Source organism: Oncorhynchus tshawytscha, linkage group LG16 (assembly GCF_018296145.1).
Source record: "Oncorhynchus tshawytscha isolate Ot180627B linkage group LG16, Otsh_v2.0, whole genome shotgun sequence".
In the NCBI taxonomy this organism is placed as follows: Eukaryota; Metazoa; Chordata; class Actinopteri; order Salmoniformes; family Salmonidae; genus Oncorhynchus; species Oncorhynchus tshawytscha.
In genome coordinates, this window is record NC_056444.1 from 49,019,265 (window position 1) to 49,043,384 (window position 24,120).

General features: G+C 42.3%; 1 protein-coding gene across 3 annotated transcripts; it reads right to left on the reverse strand.

Annotated features, from left to right (window-relative positions):
- Window positions 1-2,915: 2,915 nt before the first annotated feature.
- On the reverse strand, window positions 2,916-11,661 carry LOC112215793 (DNA primase small subunit). Of its 3 annotated transcripts, XM_024375199.1 has the most exons (8): window positions 11,426-11,661; window positions 4,581-4,650; window positions 4,367-4,458; window positions 3,905-4,037; window positions 3,661-3,730; window positions 3,407-3,505; window positions 3,204-3,300; window positions 2,916-3,098 (listed from the first exon to the last, which is right to left on the reverse strand). In XM_024375199.1, the coding sequence occupies exons 1-6, from the start codon at window positions 11,432-11,434 to the stop codon at window positions 3,436-3,438; spliced, it is 444 nt and encodes a 147-aa protein (XP_024230967.1). In that variant the 5' UTR covers window positions 11,435-11,661; the 3' UTR covers window positions 2,916-3,098; window positions 3,204-3,300; window positions 3,407-3,435. The 3 variants fall into 3 exon arrangements, with proteins under 3 accessions (XP_024230967.1, XP_024230966.1, XP_042155182.1); XM_024375198.2 differs by lacking the exon at window positions 11,426-11,661 and having other exon boundaries at window positions 4,581-5,583; XM_042299248.1 differs by lacking the exons at window positions 2,916-3,098; window positions 3,204-3,300; window positions 11,426-11,661 and having other exon boundaries at window positions 3,430-3,557; window positions 4,581-5,583.
- Between the last annotated feature and the right edge of the window lie 12,459 nt (window positions 11,662-24,120).

Here is a 24,120-nt window from a genome sequence, read left to right on the forward strand (position 1 = left end):
ACACATCGATGGCTCTGAACAAACTTTATTTAACTCTCTGCAAACTGGAAACGATTTATCCGGAGGCTGCATTCATTGTAGCTGGGGATTTTAACAAGGCTAATCTGAAAACAAGACTCCCTAAATTTTATCAGCATATCGATTGCGCAACCAGGGGTGGCAAGACCCTGGATCATTGTTACTCTAACTTCCGCGACGCATATAAGGCCCTGCCCCGCCCCCCTTTCGGAAAAGCTGACCACGACTCCATTTTGTTGATCCCTGCCTACAGACAGAAACTAAAACAAGAAGCTCCCACGCTGAGGTCTGTCCAACGCTGGTCCGACCAAGCTGACTCCACACTCCAAGACTGCTTCCATCACGTGGACTGGGAGATGTTTCGTATTGCGTCAGACAACAACATTGACGAATACGCTGATTCGGTGTGCGAGTTCATTAGAACGTGCGTTGAAGATGTCGTTCCCATAGCAACGATTAAAACATTCCCTAACCAGAAACCCTGGATTGATGGCAGCATTCGTGTGGAACTGAAGGCGCGAACCACTGCTTTTAATCAGGGCAAGGTGTCTGGTGACATGACTGAATACAAACAGTGCAGCTATTCCCTCCGCAAGGCTATCAAACAAGCTAAGCGCCAGTACAGAGACAAAGTAGAATCTCAATTCAACGGCTCAGACACAAGAGGCATGTGGCAGGGTCTACAGTCAATCACGGACTACAGGAAGAAACCCAGCCCAGTCACGGACCAGGATGTCTTGCTCCCAGGCAGACTAAATAACTTTTTTGCCCGCTTTGAGGACAATACAGTGCCACTGACACGGCCTGCAACGAAAACATGCGGTCTCTCCTTCACTGCAGCCGAAGTGAGTAAGACATTTAGACATGTTAACCCTCGCAAGGCTGCAGGCCCAGACGGCATCCCCAGCCGCGCCCTCAGAGCATGCGCAGACCAGCTGGCCGGTGTGTTTACGGACATATTCAATCAATCCCTATACCAGTCTGCTGTTCCCACATGCTTCAAGAGGGCCACCATTGTTCCTGTTCCCAAGAAAGCTAAGGTAACTGAGCTAAACGACTACCGCCCCGTAGCACTCACATCCGTCATCATGAAGTGCTTTGAGAGACTAGTCAAGGACCATATCACCTCCACCCTACCTGACACCCTTGACCCACTCCAATTTGCTTACCGCCCAAATAGGTCCACAGACGATGCAATCTCAACCACACTGCACACTGCCCTAACCCATCTGGACAAGAGGAATACCTATGTGAGAATGCTGTTCATCGACTACAGCTCGGCATTCAACACCATAGTACCCTCCAAGCTCGTCATCAAGCTCGAGAACCTGGGTCTCGACCCTGCCCTGTGCAACTGGGTACTGGACTTCCTGACGGGCCGCCCCCAGGTGGTGAGGGTAGGCAACAACATCTCCTCCCCGCTGATCCTCAACACTGGGGCCCCACAAGGGTGCGTTCTGAGCCCTCTCCTGTACTCCCTGTTCACCCACGACTGCGTGGCCATGCACGCCTCCAACTCCATCATCAAGTTTGCGGACGACACAACAGTGGTAGGCTTGATTACCAATAACGACGAGACGGCCTACAGGGAGGAGGTGAGGGCCCTCGGAGTGTGGTGTCAGGAAAATAACCTCACACTCAACGTCAACAAAACTAAGGAGATGATTGTGGACTTCAGGAAACAGCAGAGGGAACACCCCCCCATCCACATCGATGGAACAGTAGTGGAGAGGGTAGCAAGTTTTAAGTTCCTCGGCATACACATCACAGACAAACTGAATTGGTCCACTCACACAGACAGCATCGTGAGGAAGGCGCAGCAGCGCCTCTTCAACCTCAGGAGGCTGAAGAAATTCGGCTTGTCACCAAAAGCACTCACAAACTTCTACAGATGCACAATCGAGAGCATCCTGGCGGGCTGTATCACCGCCTGGTATGGCAACTGCACCGCCCTCAACCGTAAGGCTCTCCAGAGGGTAGTGAGGTCTGCACAACGCATCACCGGGGGCAAACTACCTGCCCTCCAGGACACCTACACCACCCGATGCTACAGGAAGGCCATAAAGATCATCAAGGACATCAACCACCCGAGCCACTGCCTGTTCACCCCGCTGTCATCCAGAAGGCGAGGTCAGTACAGGTGCATCAAAGCTGGGACCGAGAGACTGAAAAACAGCTTCTATCTCAAGGCCATCAGACTGTTAAACAGCCACCACTAACATTGAGTGGCTACTGCCAACACACTGTCAATGACACTGACTCTACTCCAGCCACTTTAATCATGGGAATTGATGGGAAATGATGTAAATATATCACTAGCCACTTTAAACAATGCTACCTTATATAATGTTACTTACCCTACATTATTCATCTCATATGCATACGTAGATACTGTACTCTATATCATCGACTGCATCCTTATGTAATACATGTATCACTAGCCACTTTAACTACGCCACTTGGTTTACATACTCATCTCATATGTATATACTGTACTCGATATCATCTACTGTATCTTGCCTATGCTGCTCTGTACCATCACTCATTCATATATCCTTATGTACATATTCTTTATCCCCTTACACTGTGTATAAGACAGTAGTTTTTTTGGAATTGTTAGTTAGATTACTTGTTCGTTATTACTGCATTGTCGGAACTAGAAGCACAAGCATTTCGCTACACTCGCATTAACATCTGCTAACCATGTGTATGTGACATAAAATTTGATTCGATTTGATTTGAACAGGCAGCTAACCCACTGTTCCTAGGCCGTCATTGAAAATAAGAATTTGTTTTTAACTGACTTGCCTAGTAAAATAAAGGTAAAATAAAATACAAATATAAAAGTTTTGCACAACTGATTTTTCAATTGTTGATTTCAAATATTTGCATGACAATTCTCAAACAAACCATTTATTTACAGTGTATCTAATGTGTGTTCTCCATCTTTACCTGTCATATTATAAACAACTGATATGATGGGATGGTTTAAGATTAGCCAACCAATGTAGGTACCAATCCCAGCATCAGACAGTATTCCGTTGGACACCGCTAAGGGCTAGAAGTCCTTTTGAAGATCTCTGAAAATAAATTGAGAAAAAAATCCATGATCATCAACTCGTTTAGATCTAAATGTTCATACTAACAATTGTATTCTTTCACGAAGGACTTTAAATTACACCCACCACTCTTTTTAAGATGCTCCCCTTTCCTTGAGCGAGCCATCCCTTCCAGGAATTGATCTAACAGTTTCACATACTTCCAAGCTTGTTCGTTTGTAGTCTATGGAACCAGAACGTTTTTGTTAGTCAAATCAACATGCAATGAACAAAACAATATTAGATCCCTTGGTTCTTAGTGATTAATTGCACTTGTCTTTTTTGAATACCTCTCTTCCGTCACTCTCCTGCTTCTCGCTCATTCTCCTTGGGTTCTTCCTTCTCTTCCTCCTGCTGTCTTGGGCCGATCCAGCTCCTCATAGATCAGACTACAGGGAGAAACGATAACAGGACCGGTGAGTGTACCAACTGAGAAGAACCCTAGGGACGCCACACATAAACAAAGTTTGTAAGGCTTTGGGAATAGATTTGGAATTTTTCTCTTTACAAAGTTCTTATTATGACAAATTGACTGAGGGCTTACCTAATAGTGGGCACATCACAGGGGTCAAAGCGATCCAGTTCTCTCAGGTCAATAGGAACAGAGATCCGCCCTTTGGGGAAGTAAGGATAATTGAGAAAAGGTGTTGTTGAGCTAATGACATCCTCAGAGTATCTCCTTCAGTTGGATGAGAGCGTCTTTTGACCGTTTCTCTCAGGCAACATTTGAGCTAAACGTTGGTCACGTTTCATCCATTACTCATGCACTTCATTAGTTTTTCCCTTACCCGTTTTGGGATGGACGCTGAAGGGACTCTTCAGCAAGTGGTTGTTGACTCCTTTACTGACGTTCACATCAACCCGAGGGTAACAGTACTGCCACATGATCTCCTTCTCAAAGTAATGGACCTTGGCAGTCGTCTGGTGGTAGAAAGTAGAGTTGTTAATGGCAGCCAAGCATGCGCTTATGACATCACCACATTGTTGTATTGTGTTATAACGAGGCTTATGTCAGTCTTCACTGTTGTGTGGGCATGGCGACCTACACGTTTGTTTTGGACCAGAGTCTTAAGTATATACCAGCGCTTCTCAGGGTTTTTTCAGTCTGGAAGCACTGCAGCAGCTCCTTTCTGACATGTGGTTTACGTTAAGGATAGGCATTTTATCGCAAAAACCTGCTAATCGTTAACATCGGAATGCTGTGTGTGTGTGTAGCCATACATGTACTGTAGATTTGTCACATTTCATACCGTGTCATGTAATAAAAAAAATCGGCAGAGGAAAAGGATATCTTCAGGCACTTTGTCCGCAGCCTCTTTGCTGCCCAGTATGTCCTGTCCCACTAGAGCATATGGGGAAAGTTGGATCACCCATACATAAAATAAATGTATGCATTCGTGACTGGCTTTGGATAAAAGTGTCTGCTAAATGGCAATTAAATCACCTTTTTTTCTTTTGACTCACCTCGAAGTGCCCTGTCCAGGATACAGAGAGCATAGTCAGAGTCCAGTACTTTGGGCAGATGTCTGCAGCACTGCAAAACAAGACAACAGTCCCACACCCCCAACAAAACGTCAAAAGGCACCGTCCCTGAATTAGTCTGTTGTACATTCAAACATACTTTACATCTGTATAATAGTAAAGATGTTGGAACTACAAATAGACTTTCTGTGATCCAAGTACGTGCAACAGCTTCTGACATCATTATAGTCTGTCATATCAATATCAAATACCAGCTCCTTCTCAAGAGCCTGGAAGGATCCAGTCTTGACTGTGTTATGCTGATTGGGCTGAGGGTGACAGAAGGAGGAATGGAAAATATATATATAAATAAAAATGGACACTTGAGGGACAACAGATGCATGTGATCGAGTTAGGCAGATGGTCAGACAAACACGGTGAGTAACGGTGCCCCACTCAGTGACAGTAGACTGCTCCAATGTCAATCTTGTAAGGGTTCATCTTTTGCATCGCCTTCTCCAGCTTGCTCTGCGTGCTGAACGACTGATACCGTACGTAGATGTCATCCTTCAACATGAAGGAGAACCTTTGTCACTGGGGGGGTTGCAAAATAAGTCGTCATCATTAAAACTTGACTAGCCAACTAGCCTTGTAAACACGAACCTCTGCGGTAGAGCTAAAACTTGAGTCCGAGGTCGTGTACAGGCTGCTGTTCAGCTGTAAGCAGCAGATTTGACCAACCTTTACTAGCCGATACTTTTTTCATTCTCGATTCGGAAGTCACCTGTGTATTCTAAAACGCCCATGGCCAGTTGCAGGGAGAAAGTTTGAATTTAGAACATGATTCAATTAAATCATGTTTTGCTCCATTAAGTAATCCAACTATGTATACGTTGCCATCTTGTCCGCTTCTGATCTTCTCTCATTGAACGAGACAGGTGGGTGTCCACTAAAGTAGAGGTCGACCGATTAAATCAGAATGGCCGATTAATTAGGGCCAATTTCACGTTTTCATAATAATCGGTAATCTGTATTTTTGGACACCGATTTGACAGATTTTTTTTACACCTTTATTTAACTAAGAAAGTCAGTTAAGAACACATTCTTATTTTCAATGACGGCCTAGGAACAGTGGGTTAACTGCCTTGTTCAGGGGCAGAATGACAGATTTGTACCTTGTCAGCTCAGGGATTCGTTTTTGCAACCTTCTGGTTACTAGTCCAACCCACAACCACCTGCCTTACATTGCACTCCACGAGGAGCCTGCATGGCAGGCTGACTACCTGTTACGCGAGGGCCGCAAGAAGCCAAGGTAAGTTGCTAGCTAGCATTAAAAACTTATCTTATAAAAAACATCTTAACATAATCACAAGTTAACTACACATGGTTGACGATATACTAGTTTATCTAGTGTGTCCTGCGTTGCATATAATCGATGCGTTGCCTGTTAATTTCTCATCGAATCACAGCCTACTTCGACAAACAGGTGATGATTTAACAAGCGCCTTTGCGAAAAAAAACACTGTTGTTGCACCAATGTACCTAACCATAAACATCAATGCCTTTCCTTAAAATCAATAGATAAGTATATATTTTTAAACCTGCATATTTAGTTAATATTGCCTAAGAACATGAATTTCTTATAACTAGGGAAATTGTGTCACTTCTCGTGCTCCGTGCAAGCAGTCAGGGTATATGCAAGCAGTTTGGGCCGCCTGGCTCATTGCGAACTGTGTGAAGTCCATTTATTCCTAACAAAGGCCTAATTAATTTGCCAGAATTGTACATAATTATGACATAACATTGAAGGTTGTGCAATGTAACAGAAATATTTAGATAAAATACGGAACAGTTCCGTATTTCACTGAAAGAATAAACGTTTTGTTTTCGAAATGATAGTTTCCGGATTCGACCATATCAATGACCAAAGGCTTGTATTTCTGTGTGTTATTATGTTATAATTAAGTCTATGATTTGATATTTGATAGAGCAGTCTGACTGAGCGATGGTAGGCATTCATTCAAAAAGCCCTTTCCTGCATTTGGCAGCAGCTCTTCGCAATTCTTCAAGCATTGCGCTGTTTATGACTTTAAGCATATCAACTCCCGAGATTAGGCTGGTGTAACCGATGTGAAATGGCTAGCTAGTTAGCGGGGTGCGCGCTAATAGCGTTTAAAATATCACTCGCTCTAAGGCTTGGCGTGGTTGTCCCCTTGCTCTGCATGGGTAACGATGCTTCGAGGGTGGCTGTTGTCGATGTGTTCCTGGTTCAAGCCCAGGAGCGAGGAGATTGACGGAAGCTATACTGTTACACTGGCAATACTAAAGTGCCTATAAGAACATCCAATAGTCAAAATCGTAGAGAGAGAAATAGTCCTATAATTCCTATAACTACAACCTAAATCTTCTTACCCGGGAATATTGAAGATTCATGTTAAAAGGAACCACCAGCTTTCATATGTTCTCATGTTCTGAGCAAGGAACTTAAACGTTAGCTTTTTTACATGGCACATATTGCACTTTTACTTTCTTCTCCAACACTTTGTTTTTGCATTATTTAAACCAAAATGAACATGTTCCATTATTTATTTGAGGCTAAATTGTTATTATTGATGTATTATATTTAGTTAAAATAAGTGTTCATTCAGTATTGTTGTAATTGCCATTATTACAAATAAATTAAAAACAATTTTTATTTTTTACAAATCATCCGATATCGGTATCGGCTTTTATTGGTCCTCCAATAGTTGGTATCGGCGTTCAAAAATCATAATCGGTCGACCTCTACACTAACGTTGTCAAAATACGTTCTGAAAACATTTGTCCGGTTCGGCTTAGCTCGAGCCAAACTTCCATTCAAGTCCAATGTCACAGAAATGTAATGAGCCTGAACCCGAAAGAAAGCCTGATTTCTAGAAAATGGTTGCACCTTTACCCAGTCCATGTTACCATTGTGCATAACATTTCACCAGTGGGCTACATTGACCTTTGAGAAGTATATTTTAGAAGAAAAGTGAGTAGAGGAAAACCTACCTTAGTTATGATCAACAATTGTTGAATGTGTCGGGCTTTATAAAACATCCATATCTTCAGAAATAAGACAGATCGCACTGCTATAGCCCATTTCTTTGTGTTTGTTAAAAACTGATTCCGTAATCCCATCCGATTTCAATTGAGCTCCAAGCCTCATGCAAGGGTTAAGAAGACACAGGTAACTTTGAATCGAGAACAAAGAAAGTATTGGCAAGTAAAGGTGGGCCGGAAATCTGCTGCTTACAGCAGTCTGTACCCGACCTCGGACACAAGCTTTAGCTCTGTCGCCGAGGTTCGTGTTTAAAAGGTTAGCTAGTAACTAGCCCAATATTTAATTAATGAGAAAAATTTGCCCAATATTTAATTAATGAGAAAAAGTAGGAGGGGCATTCCAAAGAGACTGCGTTTGAGATAACACATGGTCCAATCACTGTACCTGTTAGCAGCACGTGTTCCGCGTCTGAAACTACATCTATGATCGGTTGACGATTCCGATTGGAGAATCGCAGTTTACCCCCCCAAAATCTAAATGTAATATGGCTGGCAATGTCTTGTTCTGACTTTGCGGGCACATTTCCTCTACATTCCCGTCTGGGGCAGCATTGTGCCCATACTGCAAGGCGGATTAGCTAGACAAAAAGGTTTGAAACACAGACAGGTGTGCGCGCAAAGTGAGGACATGGAATCTGTTTGGTTTTGATTTGGGGAGACAGGATTAACATCTAAAAACTGGATTTAATAGTTTGGTTTACTGCTCGGTGACGCAAACAGCGATTCTCCAATCGGAGCCGTCTACCAATTATGGCTGTAGCTTTGGACACGGTCATAAACGGCACAAACGGAGTAGAAATCAGAAAATTGGGTGTGGCTCTACGCCTTTCTACAGCCGAGGCCTTGCAAGGAATCCTGTCGAAGAATGTTCTGCCCTCACACGCCTGAACCTGTAGGGATTTGATTTGGACTATGACTGAATGTGTGGGATGGGCTTTCTAAATGTGTCTATTTTTGTATAGAGCATGATGTTTTTCCCCAACCTTTTATTTAGAGTAGGATATAGGGGCAATGTTATGGGCGGGCCTTAGTTGGCCTGGCACGCCCTACCGTACCTCATTGCCCATCCAAATAAAACATTTAAATATTGATAATTTATTTGACCAAGATGCACACCGACAGAAAAATGCATCAATCGCAGATAAAGCAGCACAACGAGCAAAATAGCACTCCACTGCCTCAGTATGTGTGCCCATGTTTCTGATGCTGTCTGGGCTAAAAGAGTATGGCTCGGATGCTTTCTCCGGTGAGAGAGTTTCAGCCATGCGAATTGGCAGGTGCATAGCGCAATGCTCGGACGTTGGAATTATTTTGGACGAACATGCGAAGGTAACCCACTTTTTTTTCAATAGGTGGCACATCCAATAGGCTTAAAGTAAATTGAAATACATTTGGGGAAATGCCTATGGGGAATTTAATGGATTTAAAAAAAAATAAAACACAGAAAATAAGGTCTGTGGTAAACAGGCTTACGACATTTTATACGTTTTGTTCTGAGAATCTTCATCAGCTAATGTCACTGAATTTTTTAACATTTATGTAATAAAAAAAAAAACACAAAAGCTTCATAATTCATCAGTATACCACCCTGCATCCCTCTACTGCCTTGCCTCTGAAGGGAAGCAGGTTTGGTCCTGGTCAGTCCCTGGATGGGAGACCAGATGCAGCTGGAAGTGTTGTTGGAGGGCCAGGAGAAGACACTCTTTCCTCCAGTCTAAAAAAATATATATTCCAATGCCCCAGGACAGTGATGGGGGACATTGCCCTGTGTAGGGTCCTGTCTTTTGGATGGGACGTTAAACAGGTATTCTGACTCTGTGGTCAATAAAGATCGCATGGCACTTATCGTAAGAGTTGGGGTGTTAACCCTTGTGTCCTGGCTAAATTCCCAATCTGGCCCTCATACCATCATGGTCACCTAATCATCCCCAGCTTCCAATTAGCTCATTCATCCCTCCTCTTCTCTCCTGTAACTATGTTTTTTTTTTTAGTAATAGAACCAAACATATAAAATCTTCAAAGCCTATGTTAACCTCAAACCTTCTTTTTGGCATTTAATCCAAAACCCTATTCTTTCTTCATAGGAATGGCTGAACGAACCAGGTAACTCATTTTGGGTTTAGGACTACAAGCTGGCAAGCTCTATTTGGGCAGAGCACGTGGCAATAGGCCTAGCTGATTGAGTTGCGGCTGTCAGTGAAAAGCATCCAAAATGTGTTTCGATAGTGTCTTGAGTATAAATTTTCAACGTTGAGACAAGAAGGGAAGCGGTGTGGCACGAAGACATTGGGCATTTCTCTCCAGAATGCATTTGCTCAGCTCTCCAGAATGTGCTCAGCGTTCTCCCACCAATTCTTGCACATTCATTACTTACTTGTGTGAAATGTTTGCAATTTGTTTCTTTTTTTAAAAATCAATTCCCCATTACATTTGTCCCCAGTAGTAAATGTACCGTTAATCCTCATAATTTGGTTACATACATTTCTGTTAATGCATGTATTAATTACAGCCATTTACTGTTCTCATTCTCAGAGTGGAAATGTTGTTTTCAGAGTTCAACCTGCTACACTCGTGAGAAACAAGTTTTGGTTTATTTCATAACCATCATTTACAAGTTTTGGCCATTTTTTCATTGCCTTATGTTTGGAGTGCCCCTAGCCAGCAAATCCGACTGATTAATAGTGTCAAGTTATTTTTCAAAGTATTCCCGAAAAACCTGAAGTTGCCATTGATCATTTATTTTACAGTGACTCAGTTGCTAAGGATTCATACTCTTCAGAGGCATAATGGACTTTACAGTGTCCTGGTAAACAAAACCAAAGCATGGGTTACTGTCATATCTGGTCGGTATCGGCATATCTTGGAACACCACCATCTAGTGGTCAGAACATGGTAATATCTGGATGTAGGACAGGACATAAACCTAACAACTTCAATTAATAATTTATCTGTACAGGGGAGGGGGAGAAACCACCAAATTCACTGGGACTACATTACATAGGATGAAGAAAACAATACTCGGCTCCATACTACTTGTCAGACAGAGAACTGATACTATATACTCGTTGTTGGGGAGAGATTGCCGTGGGTGGCTCATGTCTAACTCACTGTTAGAAAGAAGTTGTCCATATCGTTTGTTGGGTACTATATTTATTGAATCCTATAAATTAAACTGGCCAATTAGCTTAATTTCTCAGATCAAATTATATTAAAATAAAGGAATGGTGCAGGAATGCTAATCTTATGTTTCTAACTACATAAATTGTTTTAGAACAAGCTGAGATGGGGAGTGTGTCAAAACCCTCTTTCTTGTGTTTTTTTGTAAGTGGAGCGACCCCCCCCAAAAAAAGATTATTGAATTGGATACGGTCTTAGTGTGTTGTGTGAAGAATACAACACTTTTTGGTGAATCTAAGTAACGTTATAGTTTATTTTACCAAGTGCAGCCGACCCGTGCATGGCAGTCATGATTAATTGCAGAAGATGCATGCTCACTTGGTCAAAAACAATACTTTGATTGTTTCCATTTTTAGACCTTTTTTGGAAATACAGTTCACTAACTCAGTAGTGACGATAGTTGCTGAGCGAAACACCATTCTTCGGTAAGTATCGAACGAATTTTGACATTATTAAGCTTGAAAAAGCTGGTGATTGATAAATTGAATGGCTGCTTCCTGGGCTTGGAGAATCGTCGTACTCAACTTCTTCTATAAACCCAGACTCAAGTTAAATAGCAGGCTAACGTTAGCTAGCTAACTACTCACCTCCTCCATGGTTCAGCCACCGGTAATATTGAGAGAAAGGGGAAAAGTCGGCAGTAGTAGAGGGGCAATTAGGTCCGGTAGAGAGGCCTGGTCATAATCAGCAGCTAACATTTCTTACGCTATTATGATAAATATATTTTTTAAATTTGATAACCGACTGTACCACAGATAGATGAGACTGTACAACCACAGTTGTTTCACTGACGTTTGAGCGCGCGTTAAACTCTGAAATTAGACCGGAAATTCCGGAAACAATCACCGAGCAGGCTGATGGGATATGTTAGCTAAGCATAGACCACTACACCACACATATGGTGCAAAGGGACTTCAATCTCATTGAACTCTGCGTGGATTGACAGATTCACAATTCACTTTAATATGCTCTGGATTGATACACTACTTTCTGTTTATAAAATGCTGCTGTGCATTGGCATTGACACAGGCTAAGTGGTGCTGGATTGCATTTTTCCTCTATGACCATGAGATGGCGATGCAACATCAGATAATCTCTCCCTGCAGGATTTCCCTCTGTACACCCCCCTCCTCCATGCCCACCACACTGCAGTTTCTCAGCAGAGGAGATCGAATGGGTAGATGTGCTCCTGTTACCGGAATGACTGGTGTTTCTCAGGGGTTCCTCAGAACCCAACAGGCATCTGCATTCTGAGCCAAGCCAAGTAACTTTTACTCCCTTATCTATAGCCCCCCATGCACTGTTGATGTTCTCGTGCGTGTGAGCGTGGCTCATGTTTGTTTTCTATACCCTGAGTATGTTGTCCTTCAGGTGTACATGTCGTAGACTGCACCTGACTGAAGTGGTGCTGATGTGCTGAAGGTTGAGAGCAGCTGAGTGAGAGTTGAGTTTTCACATCACAACACAGACTTGTTCCACTCACTGTCCATCCCTCTCTGCTCTGCAGCGTTGAGTGCTCTCTCCTCTACTGTGAGTGTGCTTCTGTTCGAGCACTGCTGCTCTGGAACAGCCATTCTACCTAGGCTGTCTTTGAAGTGGACCTTGGTTGATTTCCCATTACTGCACCTTTCCCACCTTTGATGCGTCAAAGCTGTGCAGGTCTATGGAATCCATGTGAGAAGTGAGAAAGTGAACTTGTGTTGAAGGTTATCTTCTAGAACATCTAGGAGGATCTTTACAACCAGATGGAATCAGACAGAGATACCCATTTCAGACAGAAGATGTGGTATATTACCTGCAAAAAAAAGATATGAGGCAATGTTTATATAACCCCTTTAAAACAGAACCTTATTTACCACTTTCTTGCAGGTATACCCCTTTTACACAGTGAGTAGAAACGGGCTAATTGGGAGGGGTGGGAGTTGGGGGGTGTTGTAAAACCATGGGGTCTGTTTGCATTTCAAATTAGGGAGGTGTTAAACAATATAAGTGTTAATGGGTTTACCTGCAAAAAAGCAGAGAACCATTCACACAGACCTGATTCCTGTATTTTGCTTACAGGGTCTGTGAAAATGCAGGAATCATGGCTAGCTCTTTAGGTGGCTTTTATTTTTACTTGTTTTTTAACCCCCTACCCCTTTCAGATATACCAAAAAGCTGGTATAAAAAAGCAGGCATGGTAAAATAGTGGTATTTTTATCTGCGTATGAAAGGGATAAGAGAGTGGGAAAAAGAGAGAGAGAGGGAAAGAGAGAGAGAGGGCACATGTCACATAGTGTATAGTACACGATGTTACCACAGCAAACTATTTCATGGCTCCAGTCATTCAGAAAGCTGCTTTCAGCCAGGATACATAACATAATAACAGTGTCTAGTAGAGAATAACAGTGTTTATGTCTCCACAACATGACTACCAACCTGTAGCACTCACGTCTATAGCCATGAAGTGCTTTGAAAGGCTGGTCATGGCTCACATCAACATCATCATCCCAGAAACCCTAGACCCACTCCAATTTGCATACTGCCCCAACAGATCCACAGATGACACAATCTCTATTGCACTCAACACTGCCCTTTCCCACCTGGACAAAAGGAACACCTACGTGAGAATGTTTTTCATTGACTACAGCTCAGCATTCAACACCATAGTGCCCTCAAGGCTCATCAATAAGCTAAGGACCCTTAGACTAAACACCTCTCTCTGCAACTGGATCCTGGACTTCCTGATGGGCCGCCCCCAGGTTGTAAGGGTAGGCAACAACACATCTGCCATGCTGATTCTCAACACAGGGGCCTTTCGGGGGGGTGTGCTTAGTCCCCTCCTGTACTCCCTGTTCACCCATGACTGCGTGGCCAAGCATGACTCCAACACCATCATTATGTTTGCCGACGACACAACGGTGGTAGGCCTGATCACCGACAACTATGAGACAGCCTATAGGGAGGAGGTCAGAGACCTGGAAGTGTGGTTCCAGGACAACAACCTCTCCCTCAACGTGATCAAGACAAAGGAACTGATCGTGGACTACAGAAAAAGAAGGGGCGAGCACGCCCCTGTTCTCATCAATGGGGCTGTAGTGCAGCAGGTTGAGAGCTTCAAGTTCCTTGGTGTCCACATCACCAACAAACTATCATGGTCCAAATACACCAAGACAGTCGTGAAGAAGGCATGGCAATGCCTATTGCCTCTCAAGAGACTAAAAATATTTGGCATGGGTCTTCAGATCCAAAGTTTTACAGCTGCACCATCGAGAGCATCCTGACTGGTTGCATCACCGCCTGGTATGACAACCTCTATACCAGGCGGTGTCAGAGGAAGGCCCTAAATATTGCCAAAGACTCCAGCCACCCTAGTCATAGACTGTTCGCTCTGCTACCGCATGGCAAGCGGTACCCGGAGCGCCAAGTCTAGGTCCAAGAGGCTTCTTAACAGCTGCTACCCCCAAGCCATAAGACTCCTTTCACGGTAAGGTTGTTGTATTCGGCGCATGTGACAAATAAAATGTGATTTGATTTGACTGCAATTGAATTGTCTACAATGGGAAATCATAGTAATCAGAAACCACAGCTGCAATAGAGCACAGTACAGTAGACCACAGTAGAGTACAGTAGACCACAGTACAGTAGACCACAGTAGAGCACAATACAGTACAGTAGAGCACAGTAGACCACAGTAGAGTACAGTACAGTAGAGCACAGTACAGTAGAGCACAGTAAATTATAGTAAAGAAATTAGAGTAGAATATAGTTCAGTGCAATGGAGTAGAGTTCAGTACAGTACAGTAGATGACACATGAGTAGAGTACAGTATAATGTAATATACTCTACAACTGTGCTGTACTTGACTGTGTTGTATTGTAGTGTACTGAACTATACTCTACTTTCCTTTACCTTACTGTACTATACTCTTCTGTACTAATCTAACGTCATGCTAATAGACTTGTTGTTTTATTCATAACAGGTTTTAATTGCTTTAATTGCTTCTGCACTCTACTGTAATGAACTATCCTCTGCTCTAATTTACTTGACTGTACTATGCTCTACTGTACTGTACTGAATTATACTGCTCTGTACTGTACTGTGGTCTACGGTGCTGTACTGTGATGTTTAAACTTGTGAAATATAGATGTCTATGATTGGTACAGATTTGGTCCAATCTGGACCAACCAAATGTGGTCTTGTTTGGAGGCAGAGCTCATTAGAATAATAGCCCGTTTTTTTAATACTACCCAAACATGCAAAGGAGGATATTACATATTTCTACTTTTGTGTACTTATTCAGGATACATCACCATGAAGAGAATGACATTCATAATTATGCATTTCTGTATAGTGCAGTTCAAGGTCCCATGATGTAATTCTTTTATCATCCACTTCACTTACTGTAGTTCAATAACCAAAAGAGATTTATTTTCAAACTCAAGGTGTCGTATCATAGCTGACACCCCATTCTTTCTTCAGTCATCTTTGAATCTTAATTCGGAGTGGATGTTTAATGTGGTCACAAAAAACTGAGGGAGCATTTACTGTCATTCTGTTAACAAACTTTGCATCTGCATTGTTCCTCATACAAATGTGTTTTAGTAAAAAAAAAATGGTGGCAATTGTTAAAAGTAGACTTCTGCATAAAAAAAGAAGGAAACAAATATGTTTGATTGTCATGTACACCGGATAGGTGCAGTGTAATGTGTTGTTTTACAGGGTCAGCCATAATAGTACGCGCCCCTGGAAGAAATGAGGTTTACGTGCCATGCTCAAGGGCACATAGACCGATTTCTTTCAGCTTGTCTGTTCGGGTATTCAAACCAGCAACCTTGCTGTTGCTGGACCAACGCTCTAACAGCTAGGCTACCTGCCGCCCATAAAGGTCTGGGGTGGGGAAAGTTATTATTTTTTTTTTTTTTGGGGGGTTTATGGGTTAAAAGAACACACACAGTATGTATAAATTATGAATGTGTTGGGCCAATACCCGAAAGGTTGCTGGTTTAAATCCTTGAGCGAATTAGGATAAAAATATTTTGATGTGCCCTTGAGCAAATGCACTTAACCCTAATTGCTCCTGTAAATCATTTTGGAAAAGAGCATCTGCTCAATGACTAAAATGTAAATGTTAGAATTGCCACAGCCTGTTTACTTGACAGGACCTCCCAAAAAAATAGGCATGCTCTGTTTTGCCAAAAACAATGGTTTATAGTTTTGAAAGGAGGATGGAGGGGGTGGCATTGTGAGGAAATGGGAGTGGTGTTTTAAAGAGGTGATGTGGGACTTTCCCCCCCTCAGACAGAGAGACAGACAGCACAGAGCCTAACACCAGCAAGTGCAACTCCATTGTTTGGACGACTTCCTGCCGCTGCCCTTGGCACTAGTGTGCGCAGAAAGCTTCCTTCCTCCCTGGGATTATAAAAGTGATCCATAATGACTTCCGCATAACCCCAGTCATCACTAACAACCTACCCAACCCCTAAAAAGCAGGGGTGTATTCATTAGACGGACAATAGAAACCGTTAACTACAAACAAACAAAACATTTGCAGCGAAAACGTAGGTTTCTATTGGACAAAGTCAGGTCCCTCCCCGTATCGTTCCGTTTGCTCTGTTTGCTTCCAATTGGTTTCCATCGCAAAATGTTTCGCAACGGACAAAACATTTTGCAACGGAATCCGACTAATGAATACAACCCAGGTGTTGGGTACGCAACAGCCTAGTTTGATGTTCATACTCCAATATTGTGGTTTACAGCCCTGCTCTTGGAGAGCCATGTATTTATTTGGGAAACACACCCACATAGTAGTATACACTAAACTGATTAGTATTTGCTAATGTGAACAATTGTGACTTGTTTGTTGAACAAGTGACAATTTTCACGAGGTCTGAGTCTGGAAAGTGATAAAGATTCCACTTCACATCAAATAGGTAGTGCACAGTCCATCCTATTTACAATATTTGAAGTAATCTAACATAATGCGAATAGACTTGTTTTATTCATAACAGGTTTTAATTACTGTAAAAACTGTAGCATGTTCAAAGGCAATTAATAAATGCTAAACATTTCCTCTGAATTTCCTTTTTATGATTACATTTGTGTATAGAATATCATTTAATCAATACCTTATTTGCATAATGCAACCCCCTCAACCACGTCTTGTTTAAATTATGCAAATTCCGTGGCTGCAAGGCATGCTGGATGTGATTTCTTCTGCTTATTGGTCGTGCCCATCCTACTGCGCGACTTATGGAATATAATTTTCTTGCGACACAGTTTATTGTGGTGGTGGTGGCTATTTTGAAAAAAATAAGCACTTACCAATGTTAGAAACAACTGGGTTTTTTGTAGATTCAGGAAAACCTCAACTTTGCTTATTTCTTTGGCGTCTTGATATACAGTATCAGTATCTACAGCCCTTCATGTACGGTGTCATATAAAGCATACTACATTTCTCACATATTAACTCTCAATTCATACATGTTCGCTCCCTGAGTATACTAGTCTATCTCTCTCAAACACCCACTCCCACACACACAACAGTGGAGTCTGATAAGTAAGATAGCCCAGTGGGTGAACATGTCACTGCTGTGTATACAGCCCCTTCACTTTATGTTATCTAAAGGGACATTCCAGGTCAAAGAGCTGTAGGGGTTCCAGAGAATGGGTTGACCATAGTGTAAGCCTTACCGCAGAGGTGCACCCCACTATTACTATAGCATTAGAGGTATAGTACTACTGGCTGCAAAAATGACTATGGTAAATTTAATCCATTTAATGGGAAAAGAAGAAAGAAGAAATCTTCTCTGATATTGATTCATAAAACAGTCTCAGGAGGAGGGACAGTGAAGATCTTCTCCACATCATGCCTGGAACAGACTAGGTTGTGCAACACATCATTATGAAACAAACACACAGAGGTGCCCAAGCCGATGACGAGACAGGGAAAGAGACATTGTGTGTGTGTGTGTGTGTGTGTGTGTGTGTGTGTGTGTGTGTGTGTGTGTGTGTGTGTGTGTGTGTGTGTTAGAGGTGGCACCAAAGGCCCCCAAGTGGTGTGGCGAAAGAAAAAGAAATCTGGGGCCTGTAGTTTTTCCTGACCTGGTAACTTAACCAGGAAAAACTCTGGACATTATAAGGTGATGACATGACTAATGTGTTGTAAAAAGGGTTATTATGGGCTATGATGGGACCCGAGCTTTTTTAATCAGGTCACATGCTTTAAAAAAAACATGGAAAAACGCCTGGCCTTGGGGAGGATGAAAACGCTGTCAAACTGCAGCAACCTTATACTTGTTCATCTGAATTATGTTTTAAAGTACTAGGGGGGTTCCTATACACAGACAGAGAGAAAGAAACATGATTGGACAATAAAATTCACAGGGCTGAGATTGCTATATACAGGTTTGCATCTTGTAGTCCTGACATATGCACCTGCAAGTCTAATAAAAAATGTACTCACAGTCTATGTCCGATATCGTGTTTATTGATTAATTCCAGTTAATAATTTTGGATTGAAAAAGTCTAGATAGCCTAGCCAGCAAGTTTGAATATAAACCAAATTTGATTCCATTCACATTTTCTCACAACTAAATGGGCTATAAATACACAACGTTACCCCTTTGTTAACACTGTCCAGTGACCAGAGGGACAGGGAGCATAGTAGGCTAGACTATGCAGCTGCCGTTGTCACAGTTTTTAAAAATAATTTTGGTGATAACGTATATGATATATTTTCACAACTCTTAGTAGAAAACTCAAAACAGATCATCAAAAAGGCAGTTGTTTCAAAACGGTGAGTACATTTTACGCTGACTAAGTACAACACACAAAATCATACAGTCACTTTTTCACCACACTTAATCAGTTTCACATTGCAATGCATGTTCATATAAAGTAATTGCCTTCCACAATAATGCACTGCTCACATTACTTCAGATATAACTCTCTTTTCTTTTGTTAAAATACATTTTACTATTACTTAATCCGACTGCTCTTAATTGAGGATTTTACATGTCCACTGGTTTGTTTACTACAGATTTTGAGAACCTCGTCTGTAAAGTAGAAACATAAAAAGTATGATATATATATATATATACATTGCCTTTGGAAAGTATTCAGACCCCTTGACTTTGTCCACATTTTGTTAGGTTACAGCCTTATTCTAAAATTGATAAAATTGTTTTTTTCCCCCTCAATCTACACACAATACCCCGTAATGACAAAGCAAAAATGTTTTTTTTATAGATTTTTACACAATTCTAAACAAAGAAATACTGAAATACCACATTTAGATAAGTCTTCAGACCCTTTATTCAGTACTTTGTTGAAGCACCTATGGCAGCAATTACAGCCTCAAGTCTTCCTGGGTATGACGCTACAAGCTTGGCACACCTGTATTTGGGAAGTTTCTCCCATCTTCTCTGCAAATCCTTTCAAGCTCTGTCAGGTTGGATGGGGAGCATTGCTGCACAGCTATTTTCAGCTCTCTCCAGTGTCCGGAAGCCACTCCTGCATTGTTTTGGTTGTGTGCTTAGGGTCGTTGTCCTGTTGGAAGGTGAACCTTTGCCCCAGTCTGAGTTCCTGAGCGCTCTGGAGCAGGTTTTCATCAAGGATCTCTCTGTACTTTGCTCCGTTCATCTTTCCCTCGATCCTGACTAGTCTCTCAGTCCCTGTCACTGAAAACCATCCCCACAGCATGATGCTGCCACCACCATGCTTCACCATAGGGATGGTGCCAGGTATCCTCCAGACATGACGCTTGGAATTCAGGCCAAAGAGTTCAATCTTGGCTTCATCAGACCAGAGAATCTTGTTTCTCATGGTCTGAGTCATTAGGTGCCTTTTGACAAACTTCAAGCGGGCTGTCATGTGCATTTTACTGAGGAGTGGCTTCCGGCTGGCCACTCTACCATAAAGGCCTGATTGGTGGAGTGCTACAGAGAGGGTTGTCCTTCTGGAAGGTTCTCCCATCTCCAAAGAGGAACTCTAGAGCTCTGTCAGAGTGACCATCGGGTTCTTGGTCACCCCCTGGACCAAGGCCCTTCTACCCCGATTGCTCAGTTTGGCCAGGCGGCCAACTCTAGGAAGAGTCTTGGTGGTTCCAAACTTCTTCCATTTAAGAATGATGGAGGCCACTGTGTTCTTGTGGACCTTCAATGTTGCAGAATTGTTTTGCTACCCTTCCCCAGATCTGCGCCTCGAAACAATCATGTCTCTGAGCTCTACGGACAATTCCTTTGACCTCATGGCTGGGTTTTTGCTCTGACATGCACTGTCACCTGTTGGACCTTATATAGACAGGTGTGTGCCTTTCCAAATCATGTCCAATCAATTGAATTTACCACAGGTGGACTCCAGTCAAGATGTAGAAACATCTCAAGGATGATCAATGTAAACAGGATGCACCTGAGCTCAATTTCGAGTCTCATAGCAAAGGGTCTGAATACTTATGTAAATAAGGTATTTCTGTTTTTTAGGTTTTATAATTTTGCGAACATTTCTAAAAACCTGTTTTCACTTTGTCATTATGGGGTATGTGTGTAGATTGCTGAGGAATTTGTATTTATTTAATACATTTTAGAACAAGGCTGGAATGTAACTAAATGTGGAAAAAGTCAAGGGACCTGAATACTTTCCCGAAGGAACTGTCATTTTGGTGTATTGTGTGTAGAATGATGAGGGGGTAAATCAATTTTATCAATTTTTGAATAAGGCTGTAATGTAACAAAATGTGGAAAAAGTCAAGGGGTCTGAATACATTCCGAATGCACTGTTCCCCATGAGTGTATCACCCTCCTTCAGGCCATGTATGAGGCATGCAATGATTTCAATACAGACCGATGTCAGGCTTGGCTTTGTCATGCCAAAAGGTTTTTCTCCGGGTGCATGAACAATTATATGATATTTACGTTGATTTCTATGAGAACCTATGGCCAAATGCTCAAGACAGCTTATTTCATTTGATTATATTGTGAAAGATTTCTTCAATGATCACACCTTTGATCACACATGGGATAGAAATGATGGAAATGTGATCTGTCAATTTTAATGGGTAGTGCAAGTGTATTGCCTAATGTGAAAACAGTGTAATGTACTGTAATGTACAGTACTGTAGCATACTACATTCAAAGGGCAATTTTGAAACATGTATCTTACATTTTTTGCAATTGGTTGTTAAATAACTAAATTGAGAAGATATCATTATGTTGTGTTTTGGTGATTAAACCAATGTAGTCATTATAGTTCACAGTAAACTTATATTTTGGATGGTGAAAGATGTACAAACAAAATGAACGCACAATGAAAGTGCTCACGTTACCAGTTTTGAGTTTTGTACTAAGAGTTTTGAAAATTCACCACACAACTTGTGAAAATAGTACCAAAGCGATTAAAAAAACTGTAGTAGCCTACAATTGATCAGACTGATTTTTTAAAATAGTTTCTATGCAATACAGCATGACCGGTCGCTACTGCTTTAGGCACATAGAGTTTTTGTTTTTGTCGGTCGGGAGTGATACTTGTTATCACACTTTCTTAATACCGGAGGGAAGTGGAGAGCGCGCCTTGAGCTTTGTGCATTGTGCCCGACCTGCGATTTCCGTGAATCTGATTGGTCAAGATACGCAAAGTATCTGCAGAAACACTCCGGATGTGAAGGACAGAGAAATTGTGCACGAGTTGACAAGTCATTAGACATATCAAATAATATTTTTTTTTACCTGCACTTTGCCCCACGTTTTAACACTTTGCGTCGATATATTTTATTAAACTAAATCAAAAGGGATGTGGCAAAATGGTACCTCGCCACACGTTTTCCGGTGCCCTGGTGCGCGTGCATGCGTTGTCAACAAGCGGGTCAGGGAGGAGGACAAAGAACAATAGGGAAAATAAAAAGCAAGGGCAATAAGGCAGTTTGAAAGAGGAGGAATAGACATGCAGAATAAATAACGTACACACTATATACAAAAGTATGTGGTCACCCCTTCAAATGAGTGAACTCAGCTATTTCAGCCACACCTGTTGCTGATTTTTTTACATTATTTTGATTTAACCAGGCAAGTCAGTTAAGAACTAATTCTTATTTACAATGACAGCCTAGGAACAGTGGGTTAACTGCCTTGTTCAGGGGCAGAACAACAGATTTTTACCTTGTCAGCTCAGGGATTCAATCTAGCAACCTTTTGATTACTGGCCCAATGCTCTAACCACTAGGCTACCTTCCGCTGATAGGTGTATAAAATTGAGCTCTGTGACTTTCTATTGTCATAGGATGCCGCCTTTCCAACAAGTCAGTTCTTCATATTTTTGCCATGCTAGAGCTGCCCAAGTCAACTGTACATGCTGTTATTGTTAAATGGAAACGTCTAGGAGCAACAACAGCTCAGCCACGAAGTGGTAGGCCACATAAGCTCCCAGAACAGTACCGCTGAGTGCTGAAGCGCATAGAGCATAAAAATGGTCTGTCCTCGGTTGCATCACTCACTAAAGAGTTCCAAACTGCCTCTGGAAGAAAAGTCAGCACAATAACTGTTGTCTGGAGCTTCATGAAATGGGTTTCCATGGCAGAGCAGCCACACACAAGCCTAAGATCACCATGCGCACTGCCAAGCGTTGGCTGGAGTGGTTTAAAGCTCACCACCATTGGACTCTGGAGCAGTGGAAATGTGTTCTCTGGAGTGATGAATCACGTGGCACCATCTGGTAGTCCGACAGATGAATCTGGGTTTGGCAAATGCCAGGTGAACGCTACCTGCCCCAATGCATAGTGTCAACTGTAAAGTTTTGTGGAGGAGGTATAATGGTCTAGAGCTGTTTGTTATGGTTCGGGCTAGGCCACTTAGTTCCAGTGAAGGGAAATCTTAATGCTACAGCATACAATGGCATTCTAGATGATTCTTTGCTTCCAACTTTGTGGCAACAGTTTGGAAGGCCCTTTCCTGTTTCATCATAACAATGCCCAAAGCAAGGTCCATACAGAAATGGTTTGTCGAGATTGGTGTGGAAGAACTTGACTGGCCTGCACAAAGCCCTGACCTAAACCCCATTGGGCAAATTTGGGATGAATTGGAATGCCTACTGCGAGCCAGGCCTAATGGCACTAATGCTCTTGTGGCTGAATGGAAGCAAGTCTCCGCAGCAACGGTCCAATATCTAGTGGAAAGCCTTCCCAGAAGAGTGGAGGCTGTTATAGCAGCAAAGGGGAACCAACTCCATATTAATACCCATGATTTTGGAACAAGATGTTCAACGTGTCCCCATACGTTTGGTCATGTAGTGTATGTTCGAGGCATTGCCAACCTAAATTGATTGCCTTGGCAACACCATATATAGGCCCATTGTAAAGCTTTTTTTTTTTACATTTCACAAATGCTCTTATCCAGAGTTATTAGGTTTAAGTGCCTTGTTCAAGGGCACATCAACAGATTTGTCACCTAGTCAATTCTAGTATTCAAACCAGTGACCTTTCAGTTACTGGCCCAACGCGCTTATCCGCTATGCTACCAGCCACCGACAGGAATAATTGGGAAGAAGAGAAAAGGTGTCACTAGCTGTCAGGTTGAAAATGCCGTGTTAAAGTTGAAAAGAAACAGTCAACATGATAAGAATGTATACATCAAAACAGGGACAATTTTAAGAACGTTTGGCTATGTGTTATTCTAACACAGTCCACTATTTTCGGTGTTTCCTTTTTTCAAAGGTGTGTTTTTACCATGTAGCTCAGTTGGTAGGGCATTGTGCTTGCAATGCCAGGGTTGTGGGTTCGATTTCCACGGGGGACCAGTACAAAAAAAGTATGTACATGTATGCACTGTAAGTCGCTCTGGATAAGAGCGTCCGCTCAGTGACTAAAATGTAAATGGTTCTCTGTGCCCATTTCGAGCTGTGCTGTAAATTTCCGTGCGCACAAGACCATCTAAGTTGCTATAATGTGCTAATTTATACTATGGCATTTCATGCCATAACACTATGTGTATACCCATTCATGTTCTGTATAACTTGGCATGCTCCACTTCCCCCCCAAATGGCAGACTTTGTAGGTTATGTGGTGTTTCAGAGTCATGAAGCCATCTTTCGTCTGTTCGGGCTTGGCAGTCAGTGTGCTCTGATTGTCTGTGCTACTGTCACCACACGCTAACTCTTACATGAACATATGCTCACTCACAGGCACACTAGCATGCCACACACACACACACACACACTGATGACACACTCCCACACAAACGTGTTTTTCAGCACACTGGCTGCACCTGCACATTGCACCCAGTCAGCCATTGCATACTCCATCTCTGTTACATAG

Excerpts from the sequence above, each read along its gene's own strand:
- LOC112215793 (XM_024375198.2), bottom strand. The coding sequence starts at position 4,821 with ATGATGTCAGAAGCTGTTGCACGTACTTGGATCACAGAAAGTCTATTT. Across the intron at positions 4,038-4,366 it reads TTTTTTTATTACATGACACG|ACGACTGCCAAGGTCCATTA; the intron begins GTATGAAATGTG and ends TTCTACCACCAG. Across the intron at positions 3,731-3,904 it reads CAGCGTCCATCCCAAAACGG|GGCGGATCTCTGTTCCTATT; the intron begins GTAAGGGAAAAA and ends ACTTCCCCAAAG.